The sequence below is a fragment of the Archocentrus centrarchus genome, chromosome 12 (genome assembly GCF_007364275.1).
Source record: "Archocentrus centrarchus isolate MPI-CPG fArcCen1 chromosome 12, fArcCen1, whole genome shotgun sequence".
NCBI lineage: Eukaryota > Metazoa > Chordata > Actinopteri > Cichliformes > Cichlidae > Archocentrus > Archocentrus centrarchus.
This window is the reverse complement of record NC_044357.1, coordinates 21907214-21928074: the sequence shown is the minus strand read 5'-3', so window position 1 is coordinate 21928074 and position 20861 is coordinate 21907214. Positions and strand designations below refer to the sequence as shown.

At 42.0% G+C, this 20861-nt stretch overlaps 2 protein-coding genes across 2 annotated transcripts in view; one reads left to right on the top strand and one right to left on the bottom strand.

Moving 5' to 3' along the window:
- Window positions 1-16484, top strand: part of tprn (taperin) — a 37126-nt gene extending 20642 nt beyond the window's left edge. The window contains exons 2-4 of the mRNA XM_030743053.1: window positions 7681-7882; window positions 11627-11751; window positions 12709-16484. Coding sequence (XP_030598913.1) covers window positions 7681-7882; window positions 11627-11751; window positions 12709-12771 — 390 coding nt within the window. The 3' untranslated portion in view covers window positions 12772-16484. The remainder of the gene's footprint in view (window positions 1-7680; window positions 7883-11626; window positions 11752-12708) is intronic.
- Window positions 16485-17284: 800 nt separating this feature from the next.
- ssna1 (Sjogren syndrome nuclear autoantigen 1) lies at window positions 17285-20134 on the bottom strand. Its single transcript, XM_030743032.1, has 3 exons — window positions 19909-20134; window positions 18544-18743; window positions 17285-17500 (listed from the first exon to the last, which is right to left on the bottom strand). The coding sequence occupies exons 1-3, from the start codon at window positions 19958-19960 to the stop codon at window positions 17408-17410; spliced, it is 345 nt and encodes a 114-aa protein (XP_030598892.1). The 5' UTR covers window positions 19961-20134; the 3' UTR covers window positions 17285-17407.
- Window positions 20135-20861: the final 727 nt, after the last annotated feature.

Genomic DNA, 20861 nt, shown 5'->3' with positions numbered 1-20861 from the left:
TCAAGTATTGGCTCAAAAACATTTAATCTGATCACACAGACGAGTCTTTACATTTGGATAAACATTCTGGAAATCATGCATAACCCTGTAAGATAGAGTGCAGGTATTTATCATAGACGTAACTACAGTGATGTTTTTGAAGTCCTGTCTTGAAGCCTCGAGTGTTTTCACCATCTGTGTTTTGAAGCCAGGCGTGATGATAGTTGAAATCACACTTGAAATCACACTTGTCAGTCACAAGTTGTTGGCCAATAAGCATACCCTCGATAATCCTCCTTTCTGAGACTTTAGTGAGATTTATACTTCTGCGCTCATGACATGCAACTCCCCAGAAATGGAGCTACACACTGTGTTAACGTGAGTGAACCTGAAGTGAGCGGGGTGCCAATGCTTACTGGTGAATACCAATGGGGAGGCCACTGCCGTTGAGGAGCATCATTGCTGTGGGTGTTTGTGTGCTTGCTCACAAATGCTTTTTTTTGGGGGGGGGGGTTCTCTACCTTAGAATATAAAGTGCCTCAAGATCGCTATTAGAGTTACTATTACACTGTAAAAAATAGTATCTTTCTCAAGGTAACACTCACCTACAGCAATACATGGCAAAGTGCTAATAAATCTAAATCAGTGCCTTGTTTATATGGCATCTGTTGGCACCCCGTGGTGAACAATGAGGACAGCAGGCCTGAATGCGGCCCCTACTGGCCTGTCCCACAGCCCGAGGACAGATGCTTTCATCATAGGAAAAAAAGAGCCACAAAACTAGCTGCAGCAGAAAGGGAGCGGTTCCTAAACAAACATCCAGGACAAGCTGCAATCTTTATTTGTTCTTTTCTCTGGTTTTGGATTAATGCTGCAGCTGGAGGAGTGAGGAGTCTCATCTAACAGGCAAGTCTCATCTGAGAAGAGTTGAGACATAAAGAAAAAGTGAAAGACTATGAAAGTGGAAGTGAGCCCAGCAGCGAGCCTGATTTATTGAAGGGACGTGCTTTTGGCATCCACAGAGTTTCCTCTAAGTCAGGATGCCAGTTTAGCAGTGAAAACCTTTTTTATGTGGGGTAAGATTTAACAGAGGAATGAAGGAGGAAAAAAAAAAAGGTTTTGGGGCTGACGAGATTTCTGGGAGCCAGGGCCCTTTCTAGAGATGTTAACGCAGTGTGTGAAAAGACTGCGTATACACAGGATTTCACTGCCATTGTGGTTTCTGCTGTTACTCCTGCTGAATACTAATGTTTTCTCGTGGCTGTCAGGAGATGTGGGAAAGACAGTAGTTATGTTTAGTTTAAAAATCACTGTCTGAAAATATAATCTGTCAGAGTTGAAACCATAGACTGCATATAAAAGATGGGCATAGCTTTCAGGTCTAAAGTGAATTAAACTGACTTTATCTCTAATGACCAGCAGGGGGCGACTGATCTGGTTGTTAAAACAAAAAAAAGGATTGTATAGAAATTTATGAGAAAGTAACGTTTTTCTCATTTTATAACTTGAATGATGAGTTTATGGTTTTAATGGCTAGTTCGAAGTTTTACTGAATACAACATAATGTTAATTTTGTACGTTATGGCCCACGGGGTATGTTCTACCATGTAATGACCAGTTGGTAGCCTAAGAGCATGCAGTGCCTCTCTGGTCCTCAGTCAGACCCACCCTTGGTTTGTCATGTCCACACCAATTGTGGTTTTGGCTCAGGATGTAGACTAACTCCTCAGCTGATGACGGCATCGGTGGTTTGATCATCAGCTCAAGATGCTGAACCCCAAACCTCCATCCGATGTGCGTGATTGCTAAAAAGAGTTTAAAGATGTAGATTAAATTACTGTATAATGGTGTGAGTCTGAATGTAGGTTGTAGTTTAAATGTATGAAAGCTCAGAAAGAGGAGAAAATAACCACCTGTTTACTAAAATGCTAAAGTTAATGTTACGTTCCAATTCTTTAAATATTCAGTTTTTCATTTATTTAGACTTAAGATGGATTTTTCCTGCAATGTTAATTTATTTTTTGTTAATATTTTGCCTTGAAAAAACTTGAAAAATAAAACAAAAATTAAGGGTAACATGATAAAAGCATCACACTTTGAGATGTAAAATATGCACCCCTCTTGCTAATATCATTATCTCAATACATGTTTGTTTGTTTTTTAATGTGCTTCTTATTAGCCTTAATTAGATATTGGCAACTGTTAAATCATCAGAATATGATAATGGACTTCCTGCAGGAGCTGATCAAAAATTTAGCATGTTGTTTGTCATTAAACCTCTAAACTTACACTTAGAAGGTGATTTCTCATAGATAGTAATCTGGCTGTTCTCACGCAAACTCTGGACAATGCCAGGAAAACCAGGGTGGGAGATTTGGCCTCATTCAAAAACTTTGGGATTCATCAATATTGTATTGTATTGTATATATTGTGTCAGTAGCTACCTGCATTGTGTGATCTGTACTTTTTGGGTACTGTAGGGACTGCAGAAGAAATATTTCAATAACTAATGTTGAAAAAAGCAAAAAACAAACAAACAAACCCTACCGACCTCCAGTGGCATGGCTGAGGGCACGATAAAAGATGTAGTAACATTAATAAAACATTGTTCCATCTTTGGCTTCAGTGGCTACAAAAAGTCTATAGTTAATGATTAAACAGTCCACAGTTTACTATTTATCAGTCCATTGTTAACTTAGTCTGTAGTTAACTGTTAAGTCCAGTTAATAGTTAACTGTTAACGTTTAACTCATTAGCCTTCTTTGAGCCATAGTTAACCCTTAATAAGTCTGTAATAATGTATTTATTAACCTCAGTGAGGCAGCGTTTCTCCTATGGATCTGGTCGTGGCAACAAAGTGTAATTAACTGTTAATAAGTGCATAATAAAGAGTGTTAATCAGTAAACAAAACAAAGTGTAGTAAAATACTCTTATACTTATCGAATATGTTAACAAACATTCAGTGATTCATAAGTGCCTTATTGCCTATTAATTAACACCTAGTAATAACACTTAATAAGACCTTAATATAAAGAATACCACTTGTGCTTATGGTACTCATAAAGCACTACATTTTGTTTTGAAAGCTGACTCTCCCCCCTCCAAATTCCTCACATTGGTTTGGTCCACTGCCTACCATCCCTGATATCCTTTACTTTGCACAGGTGAACTTAAAACAAAAGATACGTAATGCATTGTTCATTTCATTTATCACGTATTTCTGTTCATAACCAGACTGAATTTTGTTAGCTTCTTTACCTCATGGTTGAATCGTGTGCTTCCTTGTGGCCATCATATTGTTACACATCTTCTAATGCATAATTATGGAGGCAGGAGGTATGTCCACCGTTAAAACCATTATAATTTTCAACCTGTTCATGAGGGGTTTGGTCCTTTACTTCAGAGAGATTTTCTGTCTCCCGTTCCACCCCATTTGGAGAAGCCTGGAAACGCCCCTGTCCTCCACTATCAATTACAGAGAGGACATAAAGGATTTGGGGTAAAGAAAAGCATGACATTTTGTAATATAGGTTAACTGTGGGCTCTGAATGGTCGAAGGCGGCTTTGTGATGGAGATTAGAGCAGATTTAGATCGCGGCCTGCAGAGTCGATGGAGCCAGGTACAGCAGGTTAAGAGCAGTCAGCCGACTGCCTCGGGGAAGACACGGACAAACCTGCCATTTTTATATATATATATATATATATATAATATGTGTGTGTGTCAGTTGTGATTGCCATGGCAACTGAGGAGGAAAAAATACAAGCTTTCTGAGTTTGCAAAGCCTACATGTGGCCAGAAGACATAAATAGTAACTTATTATAAACCATTTATAGTCTTCCTGCCAAGTTCAAAATAAACCCCTCAGGAGAAGAGCTGCACACTTCAGAAAAATCCTATGCAACAGTGCATATTTTTGTGCTTTTTAATTCCAGTTATCCTTCACAAACAGAAGACATGTTGCAGCTGTTTGGTTTCATTGGGGTTTTGTGTGTGCGTGTGTATGTAAACTACTGACCTAGGCTTTTTTTCTTACATATTTACTTCCACATTTCACCTAAACGCCTCACATGCAGGCAGTCGTGTGCGTGAATGTGTTTGTGTTACTGTTAATAAACACAAAAAGCATACAGTGAGCCTGAGGAGCTGACTTAATGTTGATAAATAATCAAACGGGTAGGTCACCTTGGATTCAAAATAGTCACCGAACGATAAGCACAGCAGGGGAAACCCAGCAGGAAAATCTGAGGCTAAACAAAGCGGAAGGGCCAAAAACTGGAGTTCCTTTTGGCTGGCTCAATCCCAATACACTCTGATGTAAAAATGCCCAATTTAGTAACAGGAATAAACACATTTACAGTCTAGTACAAAAAAGTGTTGCTGTTTCTGTGTAATTTACCCCTTTTATAACAGCTGCTCAGGGGTTAAATAGTTTTATAACTCCCCGTTTTGGGTTTTGTGAAGGGGTGTGGCCAGTTTGATTGACAGACGTATCGACACAGGTAGCTGTAGCTGATCGCTGTCTGTGATTTCTGGCTTTATAGAAGAGAAAATGGCCCTCGACTATCTTGTGCTGTAGTTTCAGGTCATAGTGACTAAAATGTTAATAAGTGAGTTTTGTAAATTATGATCATTAGAAGAATCAGAATCTTTATTGTCATTGTACACAGAAGTTGCACAACGAAATTTAAAATGCATTCCTTTCTAGGTGCCTCAGACAATAAATAATAAAATAATAAAAATATGAGTGATAAAAATGATTACTAAAATACAGTGCACAATAGTAAATTAAGACGAATCTAGCCCCAATACACACACCAACGCACGCACACAGTCAGCACTACCACCCCACATCACTGTCCAAACCACACAGAGTTCAGTTCAATGATGGCTCTGGCATAAAAGCTGTTCCTCAGTCTGTTTGTTCTGGCCTTCATTGTCCTGAAACGTCTGCCTGATGGCAGTAGCTGAAACAAGGAGTGTCCAGGGTGTGAGGGGTCCTGGAGGATGTTCTGTGCCCTCCTCTGGCAGCGGGCATTGAACAGTTCCTGGAGGGAGGGCAGGGGACAGCCTATGATCTTTTGAGCCGTGTTGATGATTCGCTGGAGTGTTTTCCTGTTTGCTGCTGTGCAGCTGTTGAACCACACGCACAGACAGTAGGTCAGGATGCTCTCTACAGAGCAACGGTAGAAGGACACCAGCAGATTCTGGGTCAGATAGTTGCTCCTAAGAACCCTCAGGAAATGCAGTCTCTGTTGGGCCTTCCTGACAATGCTGGTCGTATTGATACTCCAGGTCAAATCATCCTGCAGATGTACTCCCAGGAACCTAAAATCTGAAACCAGCTCCACTTCATCCCCCTCGATGAACAGAGGTTGAATGACATGTGTTGTCCTCCTAAAGTCTACTACCATCTCCTTTGTCTTAGTGGTGTTCAGGATCAAGTTATTCTCACTGCACCACCTTGACAGCCGCTGCACCTCGTCCCGGTATGCTGACTCATCCCCGCCTGATATGAGCCCCACCACAGTGGTGTCATCCACAAACTTAATGATGCAGTTACTGGCATGTATGGAGGTGCAGTCATGTGTGTAGAGGGTGAAGAGTAGGGGACTCAGCACACAGCCCTGTGGAGAGCCGGTGCTGAGGCTGATGGCTGAAGAGAGGTGGGGACCTACTCTTACCCTCTGGGAACGGTCTGTCAGGAAGTCCTTGATCCAAAGACAGGTGGAGCGTGGTATCCCCAGATCTGACAGTTTAGTCACCAGTCTGCCAGGAAGGATGGTGTTAAACGCCGAGCTGAAGTCCACAAAGAGCAGCCGAGCGTAGTTCCCCCCCTGCTCCAGGTGAGAGAAGGCAGAGTGGAGGGCCGTGGCAATGGCGTCCTCTGTGGACCGGTTGGCTCTGTAGGCAAACTGGTGGGGGTCTAGTCTGGGAGAGAGACTGGAGATGACGTGAGCCCGGACAAGCTTTTCAAAGCACTTCATAACAATTGGTGTGAGTGCTACTGGCCTGTAGTCATTATTAGAATCAGCAAGGAGGATTATACAGCTGATTGGCTAAAAACTGGTCAGTCACAAGTCATTAGCTGCTGAGCATGCTGTTTCAAAGCCAAAGAAAAGGGGTCAAAGCCACCCCACACCTGTTTAAAACACCAGGATGGAAAAGGTGAAAACTCAAGGCTTCATAATCTTTACTAACCAATGGGTGATGTCATGGTGCCTACAACCATCCTTTCTATACAGTCTGTGAGGGAAACACTTTCAGCCAGAATATAAAAGCCACTCATTCAAACCACCTCAAGCTATGCATTTTACTTAGTCAGGTCCTGAGCAATACAGCTGCCAAGTCTGAGATGGTTCAGGATGAATGGTTGAGGTGAAAAATGGGCAAACACATATCTGAGAGATTCCCAGATTTGTTAGCAAGTCTGACAGATCTGATCGCAACACAGCTGATATACATGCAGTTTGATTGGACCTGTGGGATTTGTATTTCTACAGGTGGTGAGGTGTCTCCTTTTAGAATAAATGCTCCCTGACAGCTAAAACCACCGTTGCCATTCATTATGCGGTGGAGCAAAGTGCGAGGGCTTGTCTCACCCCGCGGATCCGTGTTTGCAGATCTCTGAAGCATTGCCAGACAGACACGTCTTGCGGAAAACTCGGAGACAATCAATCACAGGCCCTCGAGCTCCTGCAAGGCTGCCACCTGTCCCACTTAGAGGACACACAAAGCACAGCGCACGCAGCCTCAGACGAGCATAAACAAACTGCAGCTGGCTCTGCAAGAATCGCAATTATGCTATGAGGAAGTGGGTTTGCATCGAGCTAAATTGCCAATATTGCAGGGTCATCACATGACTGAGACGCATGCTGATGCTCAGTATCGACAGTATAATTACACAGCAATAAGGAAGTCATAACCTGTTAATTTTAACTGGGTTTGTAAAATGATGCACTCTCGAAGGAGCGTGCTGCAAGTGTCATGTTAAAATCTGTGCTCGGAGAGGAGAAATTTGGCCTCTCCACCGACAGGTTCAGCAAATAAATCATCGACAGGCAAATCAGGCAATAAACAAATCAGGCTTATAAATAAAGAAATGTTTTGTAAAGGGCCATACAAGTGGTCCACGTTTTTGGTATTTGTGTAAAATTATTCTGGCAGGAATTAAAGAAATGGTAGAATTTCCTTCGCATTTGAGGTATTTTATTTCTGAGAAATGAACACAAGAAGCTCTAGAGATGCTCTAGAAGATGTTAATTTTTATAGATTGCCCTGATGTGAATCCAGGAATTTTTTTTGAATGATTCTTTATTTTATTGCAGGATACTGTAGGGCAAAGTTGGACATTTTACTTTATATCTTCACAAACACATCACATACAAAGTTTGGAGACAGGAACTCAGTTCATGTATGATGTGAGGGGATTTTCAGGCTTGGCCGAGTCTGCTGAATCTTCCTCAAGGTCTTCAACAGTCAAACGCAGGTTTTGAGGTGATGATTTGCTTTGTTAATAATTTGATGACAAGTTCTTAGGTGAAATAAAATTGAAGTTATTTTACTTCTTCTCTCTTGTCAGCTTGAATGTATGACCGTGTGCACTCACAGTAAAGGAATATTTAACAGTTTGAAAGTATCCATAAGTACAGAGAAAAAAGAACAGCAGATGATTACATCCATTTTTCTGCATCTCTTCCAGCTGAAGATCTCCTTCAACGAGTCCAGCCTCCAGAGTACGTACGAGTATCCGTCGGAGAGCAGCGTGTGGGACAGCGGGGAGGAGGACGAGGAGGAGAAACAAGATGAGAATCCGGTGGACGAACAGCCAAGCATGGTGGGACGCATCCACATCCCGCGAGCCAGTTTGACGGGCTCGCCAGCTCGCGCCACCAACAGCAACGGTGAGATTGTGCAGATATTCATGATCCTCAGATGATGATCATTTTTATGTGGTTTTTTTTTTGGTTCTTTCTTTTGAACCAGATTTAGGGCAAGAAGTGTCCATTACAATGTACCCTAAACTCCACTGGCTCAGGGTGTATTTAATGTCACTGTTCTAAGAATAAGTGCTCAGCGTTCCTCTGATGCACCTTTTAACCTTTGTATGTTTTGGCTGATTTAATGAATGAACCCTTTCAGTACTCTGTTGGATGGAAATGACTCAAATTCATGCAATAATAAAGAAGAGCAGAGCTTACAAGTTTCTTTTCAAGAGATAAATATCCTAGTCAAACATGGTGGAGGCAATGCTATGGGACGGGCATGTATGGCAGCCAGTGGAACTGGGCCACTTGTATTTATTGATGATCTGAATGCTGATAGAAACAGCCAAACTACACAACAAAGTATTAATGACTAACCTTGTGTCGTGGATGGATCTTCTGAGATGTCGTCTTGGCTGAAGTTTGATCCATTTTCAGCATCTTCTTCCAGCCATATGATGGTCTCTGTCTCTTCATCAGAGACCCTCAACACAAACTTTTTATTGGGAAAAATTTAACCCTCATCCTCCATCTTCCCTGTGCTTACAGTAGGCTAATAATAGCTCTGTAGCAGATCATCATATGTCAGCTAGACTGACTTGATTGACCCTCCAAATGTTGCTGCTGTTACAATGTTACCGCAGTGATGTACGCTTTACTTTTTTAGAAATACTTATGTCAGAACGTCCTATTGAGGTTTTGCAGACGCGACCATTAACCATGTGAAAATAACTTGTCTGCCATTTTGATTACTATCTGTAAATTAGTATTCTCCGACCAGTTGTGAGTGGTTGCTGGAGGATGATGGCAGTCACTGCGAAAGATGCAGTCATACAGGCCTACAGACTGGTTAGTGACCCCCTGGCAACCACATGTCACTAGAGAAATGTGTATTCCCCAACTGGTTGGCAAAAACTTCCTTGTGATTGCTTTGGTTGCTAGCATATTGCTGCGGTCATAGTTTGAATTTAAGTGATGGACTTGTCTACAAACATTAGCAAGCTACTCTCCGAGCTGTTGTGAAACTGTGAAAAGTGGAAACAGAGACCGTTTGCCTTTGAAGTAAAAGTTGCCCCCTTTGAAACCTTCCCTATACCCGGTTCACGTCTCATTTTTTCAAGTTTTACTACCACTCTGCTAGTAGTTAGCGAGTATTTGCAGGCAAACATGGAAAAACTACAGGCAACTGCGGCAGTCTGCTAGCAACCAAAGCAATCACTAGGAGGTTTCTGGTGCGCAGCACCTTCTTGGCAATTGATTTCATCCAGCTAGAGCCAGCAGCCTCCAGGAACCACTGGCAACCAGTCGGGGAATACAGCAACTTCCCCAGCAACTAGTGGTTGCATCACATCCAGTATGGCGACAACTTTTGAGCACTGTGTGCATGACATAACATGAGAAATCTCAATACTATCTTTAGCTGGCTTTAGCTAGCTTACCGCTAACTTATAAAGCTGTGACCACATTGGGAAGCGATGTGGCAACCAGAGATGGTAGAAAGTGAAGGATATTTGGCAATTTCGAGTGACTATGATAAAAATAACTGCTGGTGATGCAAAGTGGGTGGGACTCAATAAACTTCTCATCTTCCAGGCAAGCAATTGAAACGGCTGCCAATGAGCGAGCAGGAAACCCTTGATTGACACGTGACCTGGTAGTAAAGACGTTCGTGGGTTATCTAGGCAACCAAAACCTGGAACGGCTGAAAGCGATGAGCGAATCGCTTCCAGTGTGGACCCGTCTTTAACCCAACTGAACCTTGTAAATGCGCTAACTCATCGATACCTGGACTTTAAATACTTTTTAACTCTCACTGATGTCTCACTGCATGTACGCTTCTGAGAACTTCAGGAACACTTGGACCCAGAAATGACCAATAACATCAAACTTATCAAAGCAGATACCCTTTTATGATTGAGCCATTATTTTTAGCAGTGGGATGAATGGACTGCTTTTGACTACACCACTGCTTTGTCCCCAACAGTGGACTCTTCCAGAACCTAGCTCTTACAACCTACATTTATTTAACTTTCGCTCTGAGTTGCCCACAAACTATCTGAAAAACCTTACAAGCAGTTTGCTTATCACAAGAAATGGCTGACTAACCTGTCAGCATGAGGATGTTGGGCCAGTCTTCATGTGTGATGATAATGGAACTGGCATATTTGAAATATGTTTAATCATTCTATAATAATAATGAGATAAAAATCATGTAATTTGTAGCAAAAGTAGCTTCTGAGGTTTATTTATAATTTAGGCTAAAAAGCCTAGCAGACAGAGCGCATGTCACACTCTGATTGATTGACCTGTCACCACAATGTCTTCTACTTTTATCTATATATTTTTAAGTACCTGATAAAAATATAATAAATTGCAATAAAAAGTATTAAGAGGAGGAACTATACTGCACATTATGCATCAGTGAAATTAGATGAACCAGAAACCAATTCAATTGAGGAACAGTGCTAAAAAACTGCATGTGAAGCAGAGAATGTGAAATGTATCCATATCTTACATGAACTGAGCCCAGTGGTATTTTTATCTATATTTTTGTTCAAGGGGAGCCTATTTAGTTCTTTTTTCATGATGTTGTCAGCACTTTCCCACGATGACAAAGTAAGAAGTTCACAGCAGCTGCGGAAATGTTTTAACCACTCCTGAGGTTTTTTTTTTTTTTTTTTGTATTTCTACATCTGTGTAAAATGTCACTGAAAGATCAGACCGCTTATTTGACTGTATATTAGTTCTTATCCACAAACCCAGCTTTATGAAGCTCTTAGCATACTGCTAAAGCTGAATCAAAGAGGTGTGGAGATGGCTTTCAAAGGGTTTTTATTTGGATATTTCAATTTTATATTTAAGTTGAGTGATGGTTTCTGTGTAGAAAATGAACATTAAAAGAAAAATGCAGATTTCTTAGGAAATATTCGATAAAAACTTCCAGAAACTGAAAAGAGAATTTAGGAGTGATGTGTCTCATGCTGTGGAAAGAGCAAAGCTGCTCCAATCAGGTCATTGCTGCTTTACTTTGCTATCATCATCATCATCCTCATTTGTATGGAAGCAGTGTGAGCATACATGTATAGGTGTGGTGGCAGAGACCTCTACTGGCCAGCCTGTTACCTACATCTGAATGCAGCTGACTCACTCAGCTGTCATAAGCCCTTCAGCTTACAAGTACATCCAATTATAGCAGCATTTTATAGCCATTTTAGGCTAAAATGAAGTTATACTGCACTTTGCTATCAGAGTTTGCAGTAGGGAAACTCCATAATTGTAGCTGTGAATCACCACATTATGTTGCGCCTCTCTTCAGCCGCTGCTGGCCTCACAGTGGCAGTGTAAAGGTCTTTGGTGCTGCTGAGTAATTTAAATAAAACCTGTGTTTCTTCTGTGACTTCTGGTGTGTGACTTCTGGTGTCACAGTCTCCACTGGGGTGCAGTAAGGCTGAAATAACCTTGTGTGTCAAAGTGAAGAACTTCATCCTCCAACAAACAGTTGCCACCGTAATGATTCAGTAACATAGTATTCACATACTGTCTCTTATTCATTTCTATTAAAATACATTCTTTATACAAATGGATAAAATTAAAATGCAGGGGGGAAGTCAGTTAATATCTAATATGTGTGTTTTTTTTTGTTTTTTTTTTTCCCACCTGCAGATCTTTCCAGCTACATTCCCAAGCACTCGGTAGACTTCAGCACCTGGCAGGAGCACAAACACGATGATGCCGTTAACCAGGAGGACGCCACCGCCCAGCAGACACAGATCACTGAGGAGGTCATGGTGAGAGAAACGCCCACAGCTGTTATACTGTGTTTCAGAGCAGTATTAAACTCCATTTATCACCTCAAAGTGTATTAATTTATAACTACGTAATGCAGAGAAAAGCAGCATTTTTACATCCAATTCAAGATCCAGTATCTTATCATTAAAGTTAGTATGTCACCATCTTATGATTTTAATTTAATTTAAATTATGGATTGATTATTGATTATGGACTGCTCGTTTAGGTATCGGGCCCTAAATGAAGCCTCTGATAATGAAACAGATCAGGTAGACTATTACATGTGTTTAATTTTGTAGTATTGTAGGTGATAAATTACATTTTATCCAAAGGTTCTGTATGTCAGAGAGAGCTGATATCCCTAAGTCCTCAGTCACACAGGCGTAGAGACTGGTTGGCAATTGGTTGCTATAGTTTGCAAGGAAGACGCCAACTTGTCTTCAAACACTTGCAACCTACCATTTATCGTGGCAATCAAAGCAATCATAAGGAGGTTTGTTTTTTTTTGTTTTTTTTTTGGGTGCGGCCAACTTCATGGTAGTGACTGCCAGCAACCACTCGTCAAGCAGTTGGAGAATAGACATTTTTCCCTTGCAACCAGTGGTTGCCAGGTTGTCAGTCATCTCTAGGCCTGTGTGACTGGGAACTAATATGGTCATTTTAGGCACAGAGGCCCCACCCACCTGCTGTTCTAGCCTTCTGTCTGTGAGGGGCACCCAATCAAAAGAAGGGTGACTTAAAGATAGAGGACAGAGGATGAACTGAGAGGCTACACCAAGGCCCGGTATAAGACAAATAGGGATTATTTTGAATCGTGCAAAGCTACTCATACTAGAGTCCAAGAATGGAGTATGGAGTTCTCACTCTACTCTCATGGAGAAGATTTCTGCTTTATAGTGACTCCAAGCTCCTGAAAATTCTCATTTGAAGTATTTTTTTTTCTCTTTTCTCCTCAGCTCACGCCGGCGGACAGCTCCTCCCTCTCCGACTACAGCAGCGAGCCTGCTCTTTACTTCTGATCTGCCCGACCAATCAGCTGTACAATAGCGTCACAGCAACTCACCTGTGGGACCAGACTGCCTCCACCTCAACGCTCCAGCCGACTATAAGCACATCTTCCTGAGCAGACAGGAAACATGGGTGTTTAATTTGTTTGTTGTTTTGGGCTGATTTCCTGCCACGGCACCTCCACGCACCACATTATCAGCTGCATATCAGAGCTGCCGGGTGGCTGGCATGGCGTTCAACTCCTACCTTCTTTCTGAAGCTGAAGCAACAAAATCCTAACAAGAAAAAGCAGCTGGGCTGTCTTTCTCAACCCCGTGATCCTCTGATGGACAGTTGATCTGTCAGCGTCCAGAATCCTCCTCCTTGTCACGCTGTTAGAAGTTTTTGCTGCTTTCGAGGTTCAAATTTTGCTTCAGGTTTTATTTTATTTTATTTTTTTTTTTTGGAGGATGTTGAGGAGGGAAGGAGCCGCCATAGTTCAGTGTTATCATGGAAACGTGTCATTACAGTAGATTGGCGGCAGATTTAAGCATAAAAATGGTGAAAGGGTGCCACAAAATCTTTTTTTTTTTGCTTTTTATATCTGCATGTTTTGATTTGAAGCCAGCGCCTGTTGGTTCTGTCTTACTGTAAAGCTTCTGTAGGCCTTTGTTTTTAGTTTTTTGTATGTTTTCTGGCAGACTGTGCTGTATCGATCGAAGCTGCTGGACTCTTTTTTTTTTTTTCTTTTTTTTTTTTGGCAGGTAAACTTCAACACACTTCCCTTCTTGTGATGAGGGAGGAAACATATGCAGCCCCTCCCAGGATCAGTAGCAACTCTCATTTCTTATTTAATGCTTGATAAAGTGACCTTGGCCAATAATGTCTGTACGTCCGAATTGCTGGTGAAAAAACAAAATCGCGTGTCTGTATATCCGCTCTGGAAAGCTGGTAGACCTCCCGACACCTTTCTCCGGCTCCTCGTGTATTTATTCCTGCTTAACGTTGAAGTTTGCATGTCTGAAACCTGCTTGGGTTTTTGTTTTTTTTGTACAGACGTTTACCGGTGAGGGCTCGCGAACATCCCCGCCGGACCAGTCGGACCTCATGTACTTTCACATTCCACAGAGAAAGAGGGTGGTCCATTTCTGAAGGCAACAGTGATTGTGATCATGCATTAAAAGAAAAAAAGGTGTGTTTTGTGAGAAAGAATGCAAGTTTATGTGTGGGATTTCCTTTTTTTTTTATTCAGATTTTTTTATACGCTCATAATGCCAACTGATTAAAGAGTTGCTGAAAAGGCCTCGCATCCACTCTTCGGCCAGTATTGTTGTACAGTTTTCACGAGGAATCCTCTCTTCCTCCCGTCATGTCGTATATTTTTTTATGTCTTTTTTCCAATCAGATGCAATTTGTTTGGTCCTCGTTTTGGATTTTTGCCGTCAGGAGCTTCGTCTTTCTGTCCGATGGCTTTAGGAGTCATTTGTGTCATCGGGAGTCTTGGATGTTAATTGTCTTGGCACTGTCATGCTTTTTAGCTTTGTTTTGCACCTCATGAAGAAGTGAGAGTGGGTGATAGAGGAAATGTGCACTTAAAAGAACGAGAAGCCTACAGATCGGTGGCAAATTAGAGGAGATGTCTCAGTGAGGTGCTTCCAGAACCGTTCCTCCAAAACATGATGATGATGTCAAGCATGTTGGAGGCTGTAGCATTTCATTCTTAATGATGTCATCCTCATTAAACCATTCAGTGACACCCCCTGTGTCCTTTCGAGGGGGGAGGGCATTGTCATCTAGGATGAGACCACTTCTATCAACCATGCCAGCAAAATGCCCCCTGAGGGCTTAAAAAAAAAAGGGTAAAGGATTCAGACTTTTAATTTGCCACCAATCTGAATTTGGTTGAAAAGTTTTGTTTCAAAAATAAAAGCCTGTTGTAAAACTAATAAGTCAACGTTTAAGTTGGTTTTGATCAGCTGTGTCAGCAGATTAGGAGGCATTTACTGAGGTCAGAGTTATTCTGAAACATGTTTCCTTGGAAGAAAAGGTGGATAAATGAGATGAAGAACATTTAAACACCTCCACGCTGAATCTGATTCCCTGGTTTCTCTTTTCAGTCGGCGTGAACGAGTAAAACTTTGAAATGAAACTCTTCACGATGAATGCACTGCCGATGAATGCCATGTCCGCGTCGTTTTCTTTTGCCACTTAAGTCTTACAGTTGTTTGGCCTTGTCACTGTGACCAAAAACAGCAGCCCGAAGTGCAGTTTCGCCACACAGGTCCACGGGGGCTTCGTCTTCATCCGCCTCCAAAAAATCCCTCCACCGCCAGTTTACTACAATTTAAATGCACTCAGCGTGACAGCTCAGCAACACTTCTGTTTTAGAAGTCTGAATGTATTATTTTTATTTTTTTTGGTTAAACCACTGCAGATGTTCACTTGCTTCAATACATTTCCTGTGGTATGATCATCAGCTTACCAGAAAACATCACACTGAACACTGAAACACAATTTCAGACATACTCTTTGCTCGAAACCTCCTGCAGCATGTTTTTTGGTTTTTTGAAGCACTGATCACAGTTAATACAGAATTTCAGCTCAGTGTGTGACATGACTGGAAAGTAAAAAGAATCATGAAATCTCAGAAAAAACAAAATGAGGACCACTAAACGAGGGGAGCTGACTAAATAATGCAGACTCTCTGTTCACTGTGGTGTTTACAGAGTGCGCTATCATACCACAAGAGAAATGAATGGAAACAAATAGTTGCTCGAAACACAAAAGTCTTGGATGTGTGTGTGTGTCCGAAAACACCAAAAAAGTGCTCGTGATTTGTAGTCATGGAGATAAATCCTCCAAACACATTGATGGTATTTTTGAGCTTAAAGGGGATCTGTTATGCTCACTTCCAGCTCCATATTCTCATTCTTGGACCCTACTAAAATAGCTTTGCATGATAGAGAACTCAGCTTAATCCTGAATTAACTTGCACTGAGTTACGGTGTAGCCCCTCAGTCTGAAACAAGCCGTTTTAGCTCCAACTTACTTCTGATTGGTTGCCCCTCACATGCAATAGCAGGTGGGTGGGACTTCGCTACCTGAGATGACCATATTAGGGATATCCATGCTTTCTGATATCAAATGGGGCCAAAAGTCGGAGTTGAAGCTCAAAGTTTTGACTCTGAGTCTATGACCTTATTGTTTTTGAAAGTTGATGCAGGGCAAGGAAAAGCATATTAGGTCCCCTTTAAACTGAGCCCAGAGAAAGCCCCGCTTGGACCTCCTGTGGAACCGTGGCTTATGGTCACATGACACGCCTGTGGATCCATCAACCTGTGGTAACTGCTGCCTTTGCTGACCAAAACCCCCCTCTGTGGGAATCTCTGCTCTCTCTGTGAACTGAAGGACCAAACTGTGGGGATACTTCACTCATCTCGTCTTAAACGACACCAGCAAGAACTTTTCTGATGGCCGGAGACGCAAGACTCAACTTTAGTGCTTCTGAAGTGTACACGCCAACTCTCGCTGCAGTGTCCCCCCACCCCCCCGTCTACGCCTGTTGCAAAGTGAGCAGTTTATGTTGGTCACTCTGTAGCGACACTGTGGTAGAAAGCTTGCTCATCTTTTACTTTCCCTCCTCCCTCTCGTCTGTAAATCTACATCGCAGCAGATGTGCTTACTGTAAAGTTATTGTCAACAATTCGGGCAAGTTAAAAAAAAAGTGATGTCATACTTGTACAAATGAAAGCTCAATAAATAGAAGACTTGAAGAAATGCAAGTGCTTTAACTTTTCTTCTCTCATTGACAAAAGCAAAATGGGGGGGGGGGGTTGAATATGCATCAAGTATGACTTGCCTGCATAGTTAAGGCAAAGAGTCTGTGCTACTTTTGTTATCTGGGAAGACTTGATAAATTTAAAATGCATTTTTACCTAAGTTAAATCACAGTTCTGGTAATCGTCCTTTGACCACAGCCTCAAGAGTGTGGAGGAGATACCAGGAGATGTGCCACAACTCAGAGTCAACCCAGCAGCAGGCCCGGTATCTGCTCCTTTGTATGAGGAGGAACAGAAGAGCACTGCCAGAGACCTTCAAAATGATGACCAGCAGGATACTCGTGTCAGAAACAGACTCCGTTAGGGTGGCATAAGGTTCCGACGTCCTCTAGTAGGGCCTGTGCTCACGGACTAGCACCGTGCAGCTCGATTGGCAGTCGCCAATAATACACTTTGCCAGACCGCCGCGGACCCACTGCCAAACCAGTCATGCCGGATAATATTTTAAGCAGCATGAGATCTGCCTCAGCATCTCCAGACTCTGTCACACATGCTCAGTGCGCCACTGACTGACCCGCAGCTTCTGTTGGTCTCTGGCGAATGCCAGTCGAGCTGCACGGCACTGGTCTCCATAACAAAGTGCCTAAAACCAACCAGGGAGATGTGTGGAGAACAGGATGTGAACCAGGGTGTCCTGGCTCTGCCTCACCGCTGGTCTAGAAAGTAAAATAGGACCTGTATTTAAAACAAACTGGAGTTTTACAAATAAGAATTAAGAAATGCATTTATTGAATCCAGGAACAAAACATTCAAATATATTACAAATAGTCCAAAGAGGGGAGTAAACTGCATCAGAAGCCACACTCAGGTGTGGATAGGTTCATCGCCTTCAGTGCTCCGTCCTCCGAGGCTCTGTGGCTTTACTCAGGTTTCCTGCCTCCTGCTTCAGGACGCTCAGCAGAGACTGGGAGCTCTCCAAGATCTATAGGAAGGGGACAAAAAGGAGCATGAACCAACCTTGTATAGAAACTAAGGAGAAGTGTGGTTTGCACTTTAAGAAGTCATTAGAAATAGGAGTGGGGGGGCAGGCTTGACCGGCTTGTTGTTTTTTAATCAGAGCAGCTCGGGAGTGTTTGTTTGCAGAGCACAAAGGGAGTTCAGTGTCAGCAGGTGGGATCTCACCAACATCCAGTACGACCGCCACAAACTTTTAATTACTTCTCGAATCAGCACCTGAGACAGAGATATTTTCTGGTTGTCCAATCAACAGCTATTTTTTTTGGCACCTGATAACCTCTGAGCCATTAGTCATGCACTGATAAAGTCATATATATCCCCACCAATAATCAAGACAAAATAAAATAGTAGCTTTTTCCCAAGAGAGCTCTGACAAAAAGGGCAGCAGAAAGTAGGTAGGTAGGTCCCATAATCCAGAGTCATCGGGATACTTGTAAAACAGGTCACTTCTTTATTTTATATATAACTCCTTCATAATTCCCGTTGGCTACATCCTATTTACCAAAATAAAGATATTAGACATAAAATACACACAAACATTGGAAATCAGTTTTTTGGCAGAGGATCACGGCAAAAACTGAAGCGTAGACGGATGGAGATGTTCCCACGTAGAACAGAGACCGTCTCTTACAAAGGAAGTATTACTGCAGTGAAGACACTTGTTTGGACTGTCGCAGCCATCGCCTCTCTATCCACTGATGTCAGCATTATAGACCTGCGATCTATGCAAGACTCTTAACAGTCAGCTTCGTATAATAGAAAACGTCCAACAAGGATATCCGGGTGCCGGCAACACTCATCAACACTGACGTGTTTGCTGTGTAATAATATTTTTTTGAGGTTACGCAGAGCTTCTTCATGTAATACTGCATGAACTGAAAGCAATGCTGTCTGGCTTGATTGTGCAGAATAACAATAATTTCCAAATCTTCTATTTTACCCTTATAAATAACTAAATAATCTAAAATAAGCATTTGAATGTAACTGCAGGCACGAGCAGAGACGCACCTTGGTGTATGCAGCCTCCGTCTCGGCGATGGTGCGGTCGAAGGTGGCGCGGGCGGCGAGTCTTTGCGTCAGGCTCTCGTTGACTCGGCTCAGCTTCTCTGAGAGGACGCGGATGTCGTGCTGCAGACGCTCCTTCTCCTCTTCCTCCTGCTTGATCTGACGGTTCAGCTCATCCCGCTTCGAGCAAAGCTCCTCGATACCTGATCAGGAGGATAAGGTGGATTAAACTCGAACCTCACTAGCTCTGCTTGGGATTCAGACAGAGGATTTTCACCATAATAAAGCAGCCCAAATACAGACATGAATACGGTAACCAGACAACAAAGGAAACCAGCACACTGATCTGAAATAAAACACACAAATGAGGTCAATAATATCAGTAAAATACAGTTCTTAATTTTCATTTTAGATCGGCCACTTCAGCATTAAGTAGGAAATGGGACTCTCTATCAATACCAGGACTGAAAAAAGTTGGATTAGTGCCTCCCTAATTCTGGCAGACCAGACACAGATTAACCAACACCTGACAGGTGACGAGTGTTAAAGAAAGAAGCTTCAGACGTGCTTTTATTTTCTAAGTGAGAGAAGAAAAAAAATGTGTCACACATTCAATAAAACTGCTGCAAACACTCAGAAATGATACCATTAATGCTCATTCGCACTAGTGTGGTGCACAAAGGGTTAAAGGTGATCTGAGGAGGTTAATCAGATTATTAGACACGCAGAGATGCAGCATCACAGGTTGACTTATCAAAAAAAAATGCCAGAAAAGGTGAGTCAGTGCTGTATGTTTGGTTCAGTTTTAGCCAAAATTACAGCTTTAACTTTACTTTAAGACAGGAGTGTCAAACATGCAGCCCAGGGGCCAGAACTGGCCCGAAAAAAAGGTCCAATCTGGCCCATTTTATGGCTTTGCAGAGTGCAAGATATAAGAAATATTATCATTAGATTGTCTGGCCCCTTCATGCTCCACGAGTTAAAATGAGTCTGACACCTCTTATTTTAGATAGAATAAAATAAACTTTGTTTATCCCAAAAGTTTGTAAAATTCTTGTGTTACAGCAGTCAAAACATGAAACACAACAGCCTAAACAAAAGAAACAATTAACTATAACACAATAAGGAGCTTAATAAGTAAAAATTTAACAAATAAATCCAAGTATTGTTGTCTGGTGGCTGCGGAGGCTATAATATGCTTGCTGGACATATGCTCCTCTGAAATTAAAGTGCCTTAAAATTAAGTTTAACAGAAATATATCTAACTTATATTTGGGCGATGAAATACATTTATATTCAAATTTAAGCCGCTAACACTGCTCTGCTGATCGGGCCAGTGTGTTACTGACAGTAAATCGGCTCACTTACATTTGACCAGCTCGTTGTTGTAGGTCTGCAGAGCTGCAGCTTGTTGGGTCATGTCGGATTTGGGGTCAATCTTCACCGGATCTACGCGAGGTCAGCCGGCTCGTCGTCTGGGTGGGTTAATTATTCAGCCCTGTTTACTCAGCCAACCTGTTTAAAAGAAGAGCTAGTCTATGGCGGGTTTCCCGGACTACTCAAACGCAGGAGAAACTTCCGGACACCGAACCAGAAATGATCACAGAGAAAAGAATCCACTTCCTGTTAAACACAGTGTTGAAAGTGTCTGCAGTTCAGTCAGTGTCCCAGCAGATGGCGCTCACGAACAAGTCTTCACTGAATCGGAGTGACTATAGCTAAACGGCTAATTTAATAATTTACGAATGCTGGTACATAAACTACCCGTATTTTATTTTAGTTTTCGCCGCTAAAGTACGGATAATATGTCCGTATTGAAATAACAATGACACGTCACCGGGACTATCTCACGAGCGCCCCCTATTAAACCAGAGGGCCACACAGTGGGAGTTCTTACATTAGAAGATATCTGGGCTTCTTCGGCCGCTGTGTTTGACATCTTCTACAATGTCCCGCTTACGCCCTCTGGCGGATACCAAAGATGTCGCTACTGTTTACCATTTAACCACAGGTTTGCTTTACACCACATTTCATCCAGAAAACATCAGTTTAACCCAGTTTTGATTAATGTATAGACCGAATTCGCAACATGAACGTTTAAATAATGAAAAATGTGCTTTCACTGGTTCCTTTATATACTGTATATATAAATAGTGACACATTCTTTATGTCCACAGTCAAGTTTCCACTTTCATCACAACACTCATGCATATATATTTGCTTAAGGACATACAATTGCATAATTGTATCATACTTATGTTTCAGATCATCATACAAATTTTAATAGATAACCTGAGTTCTCCCACCACCCCCATGTTAAA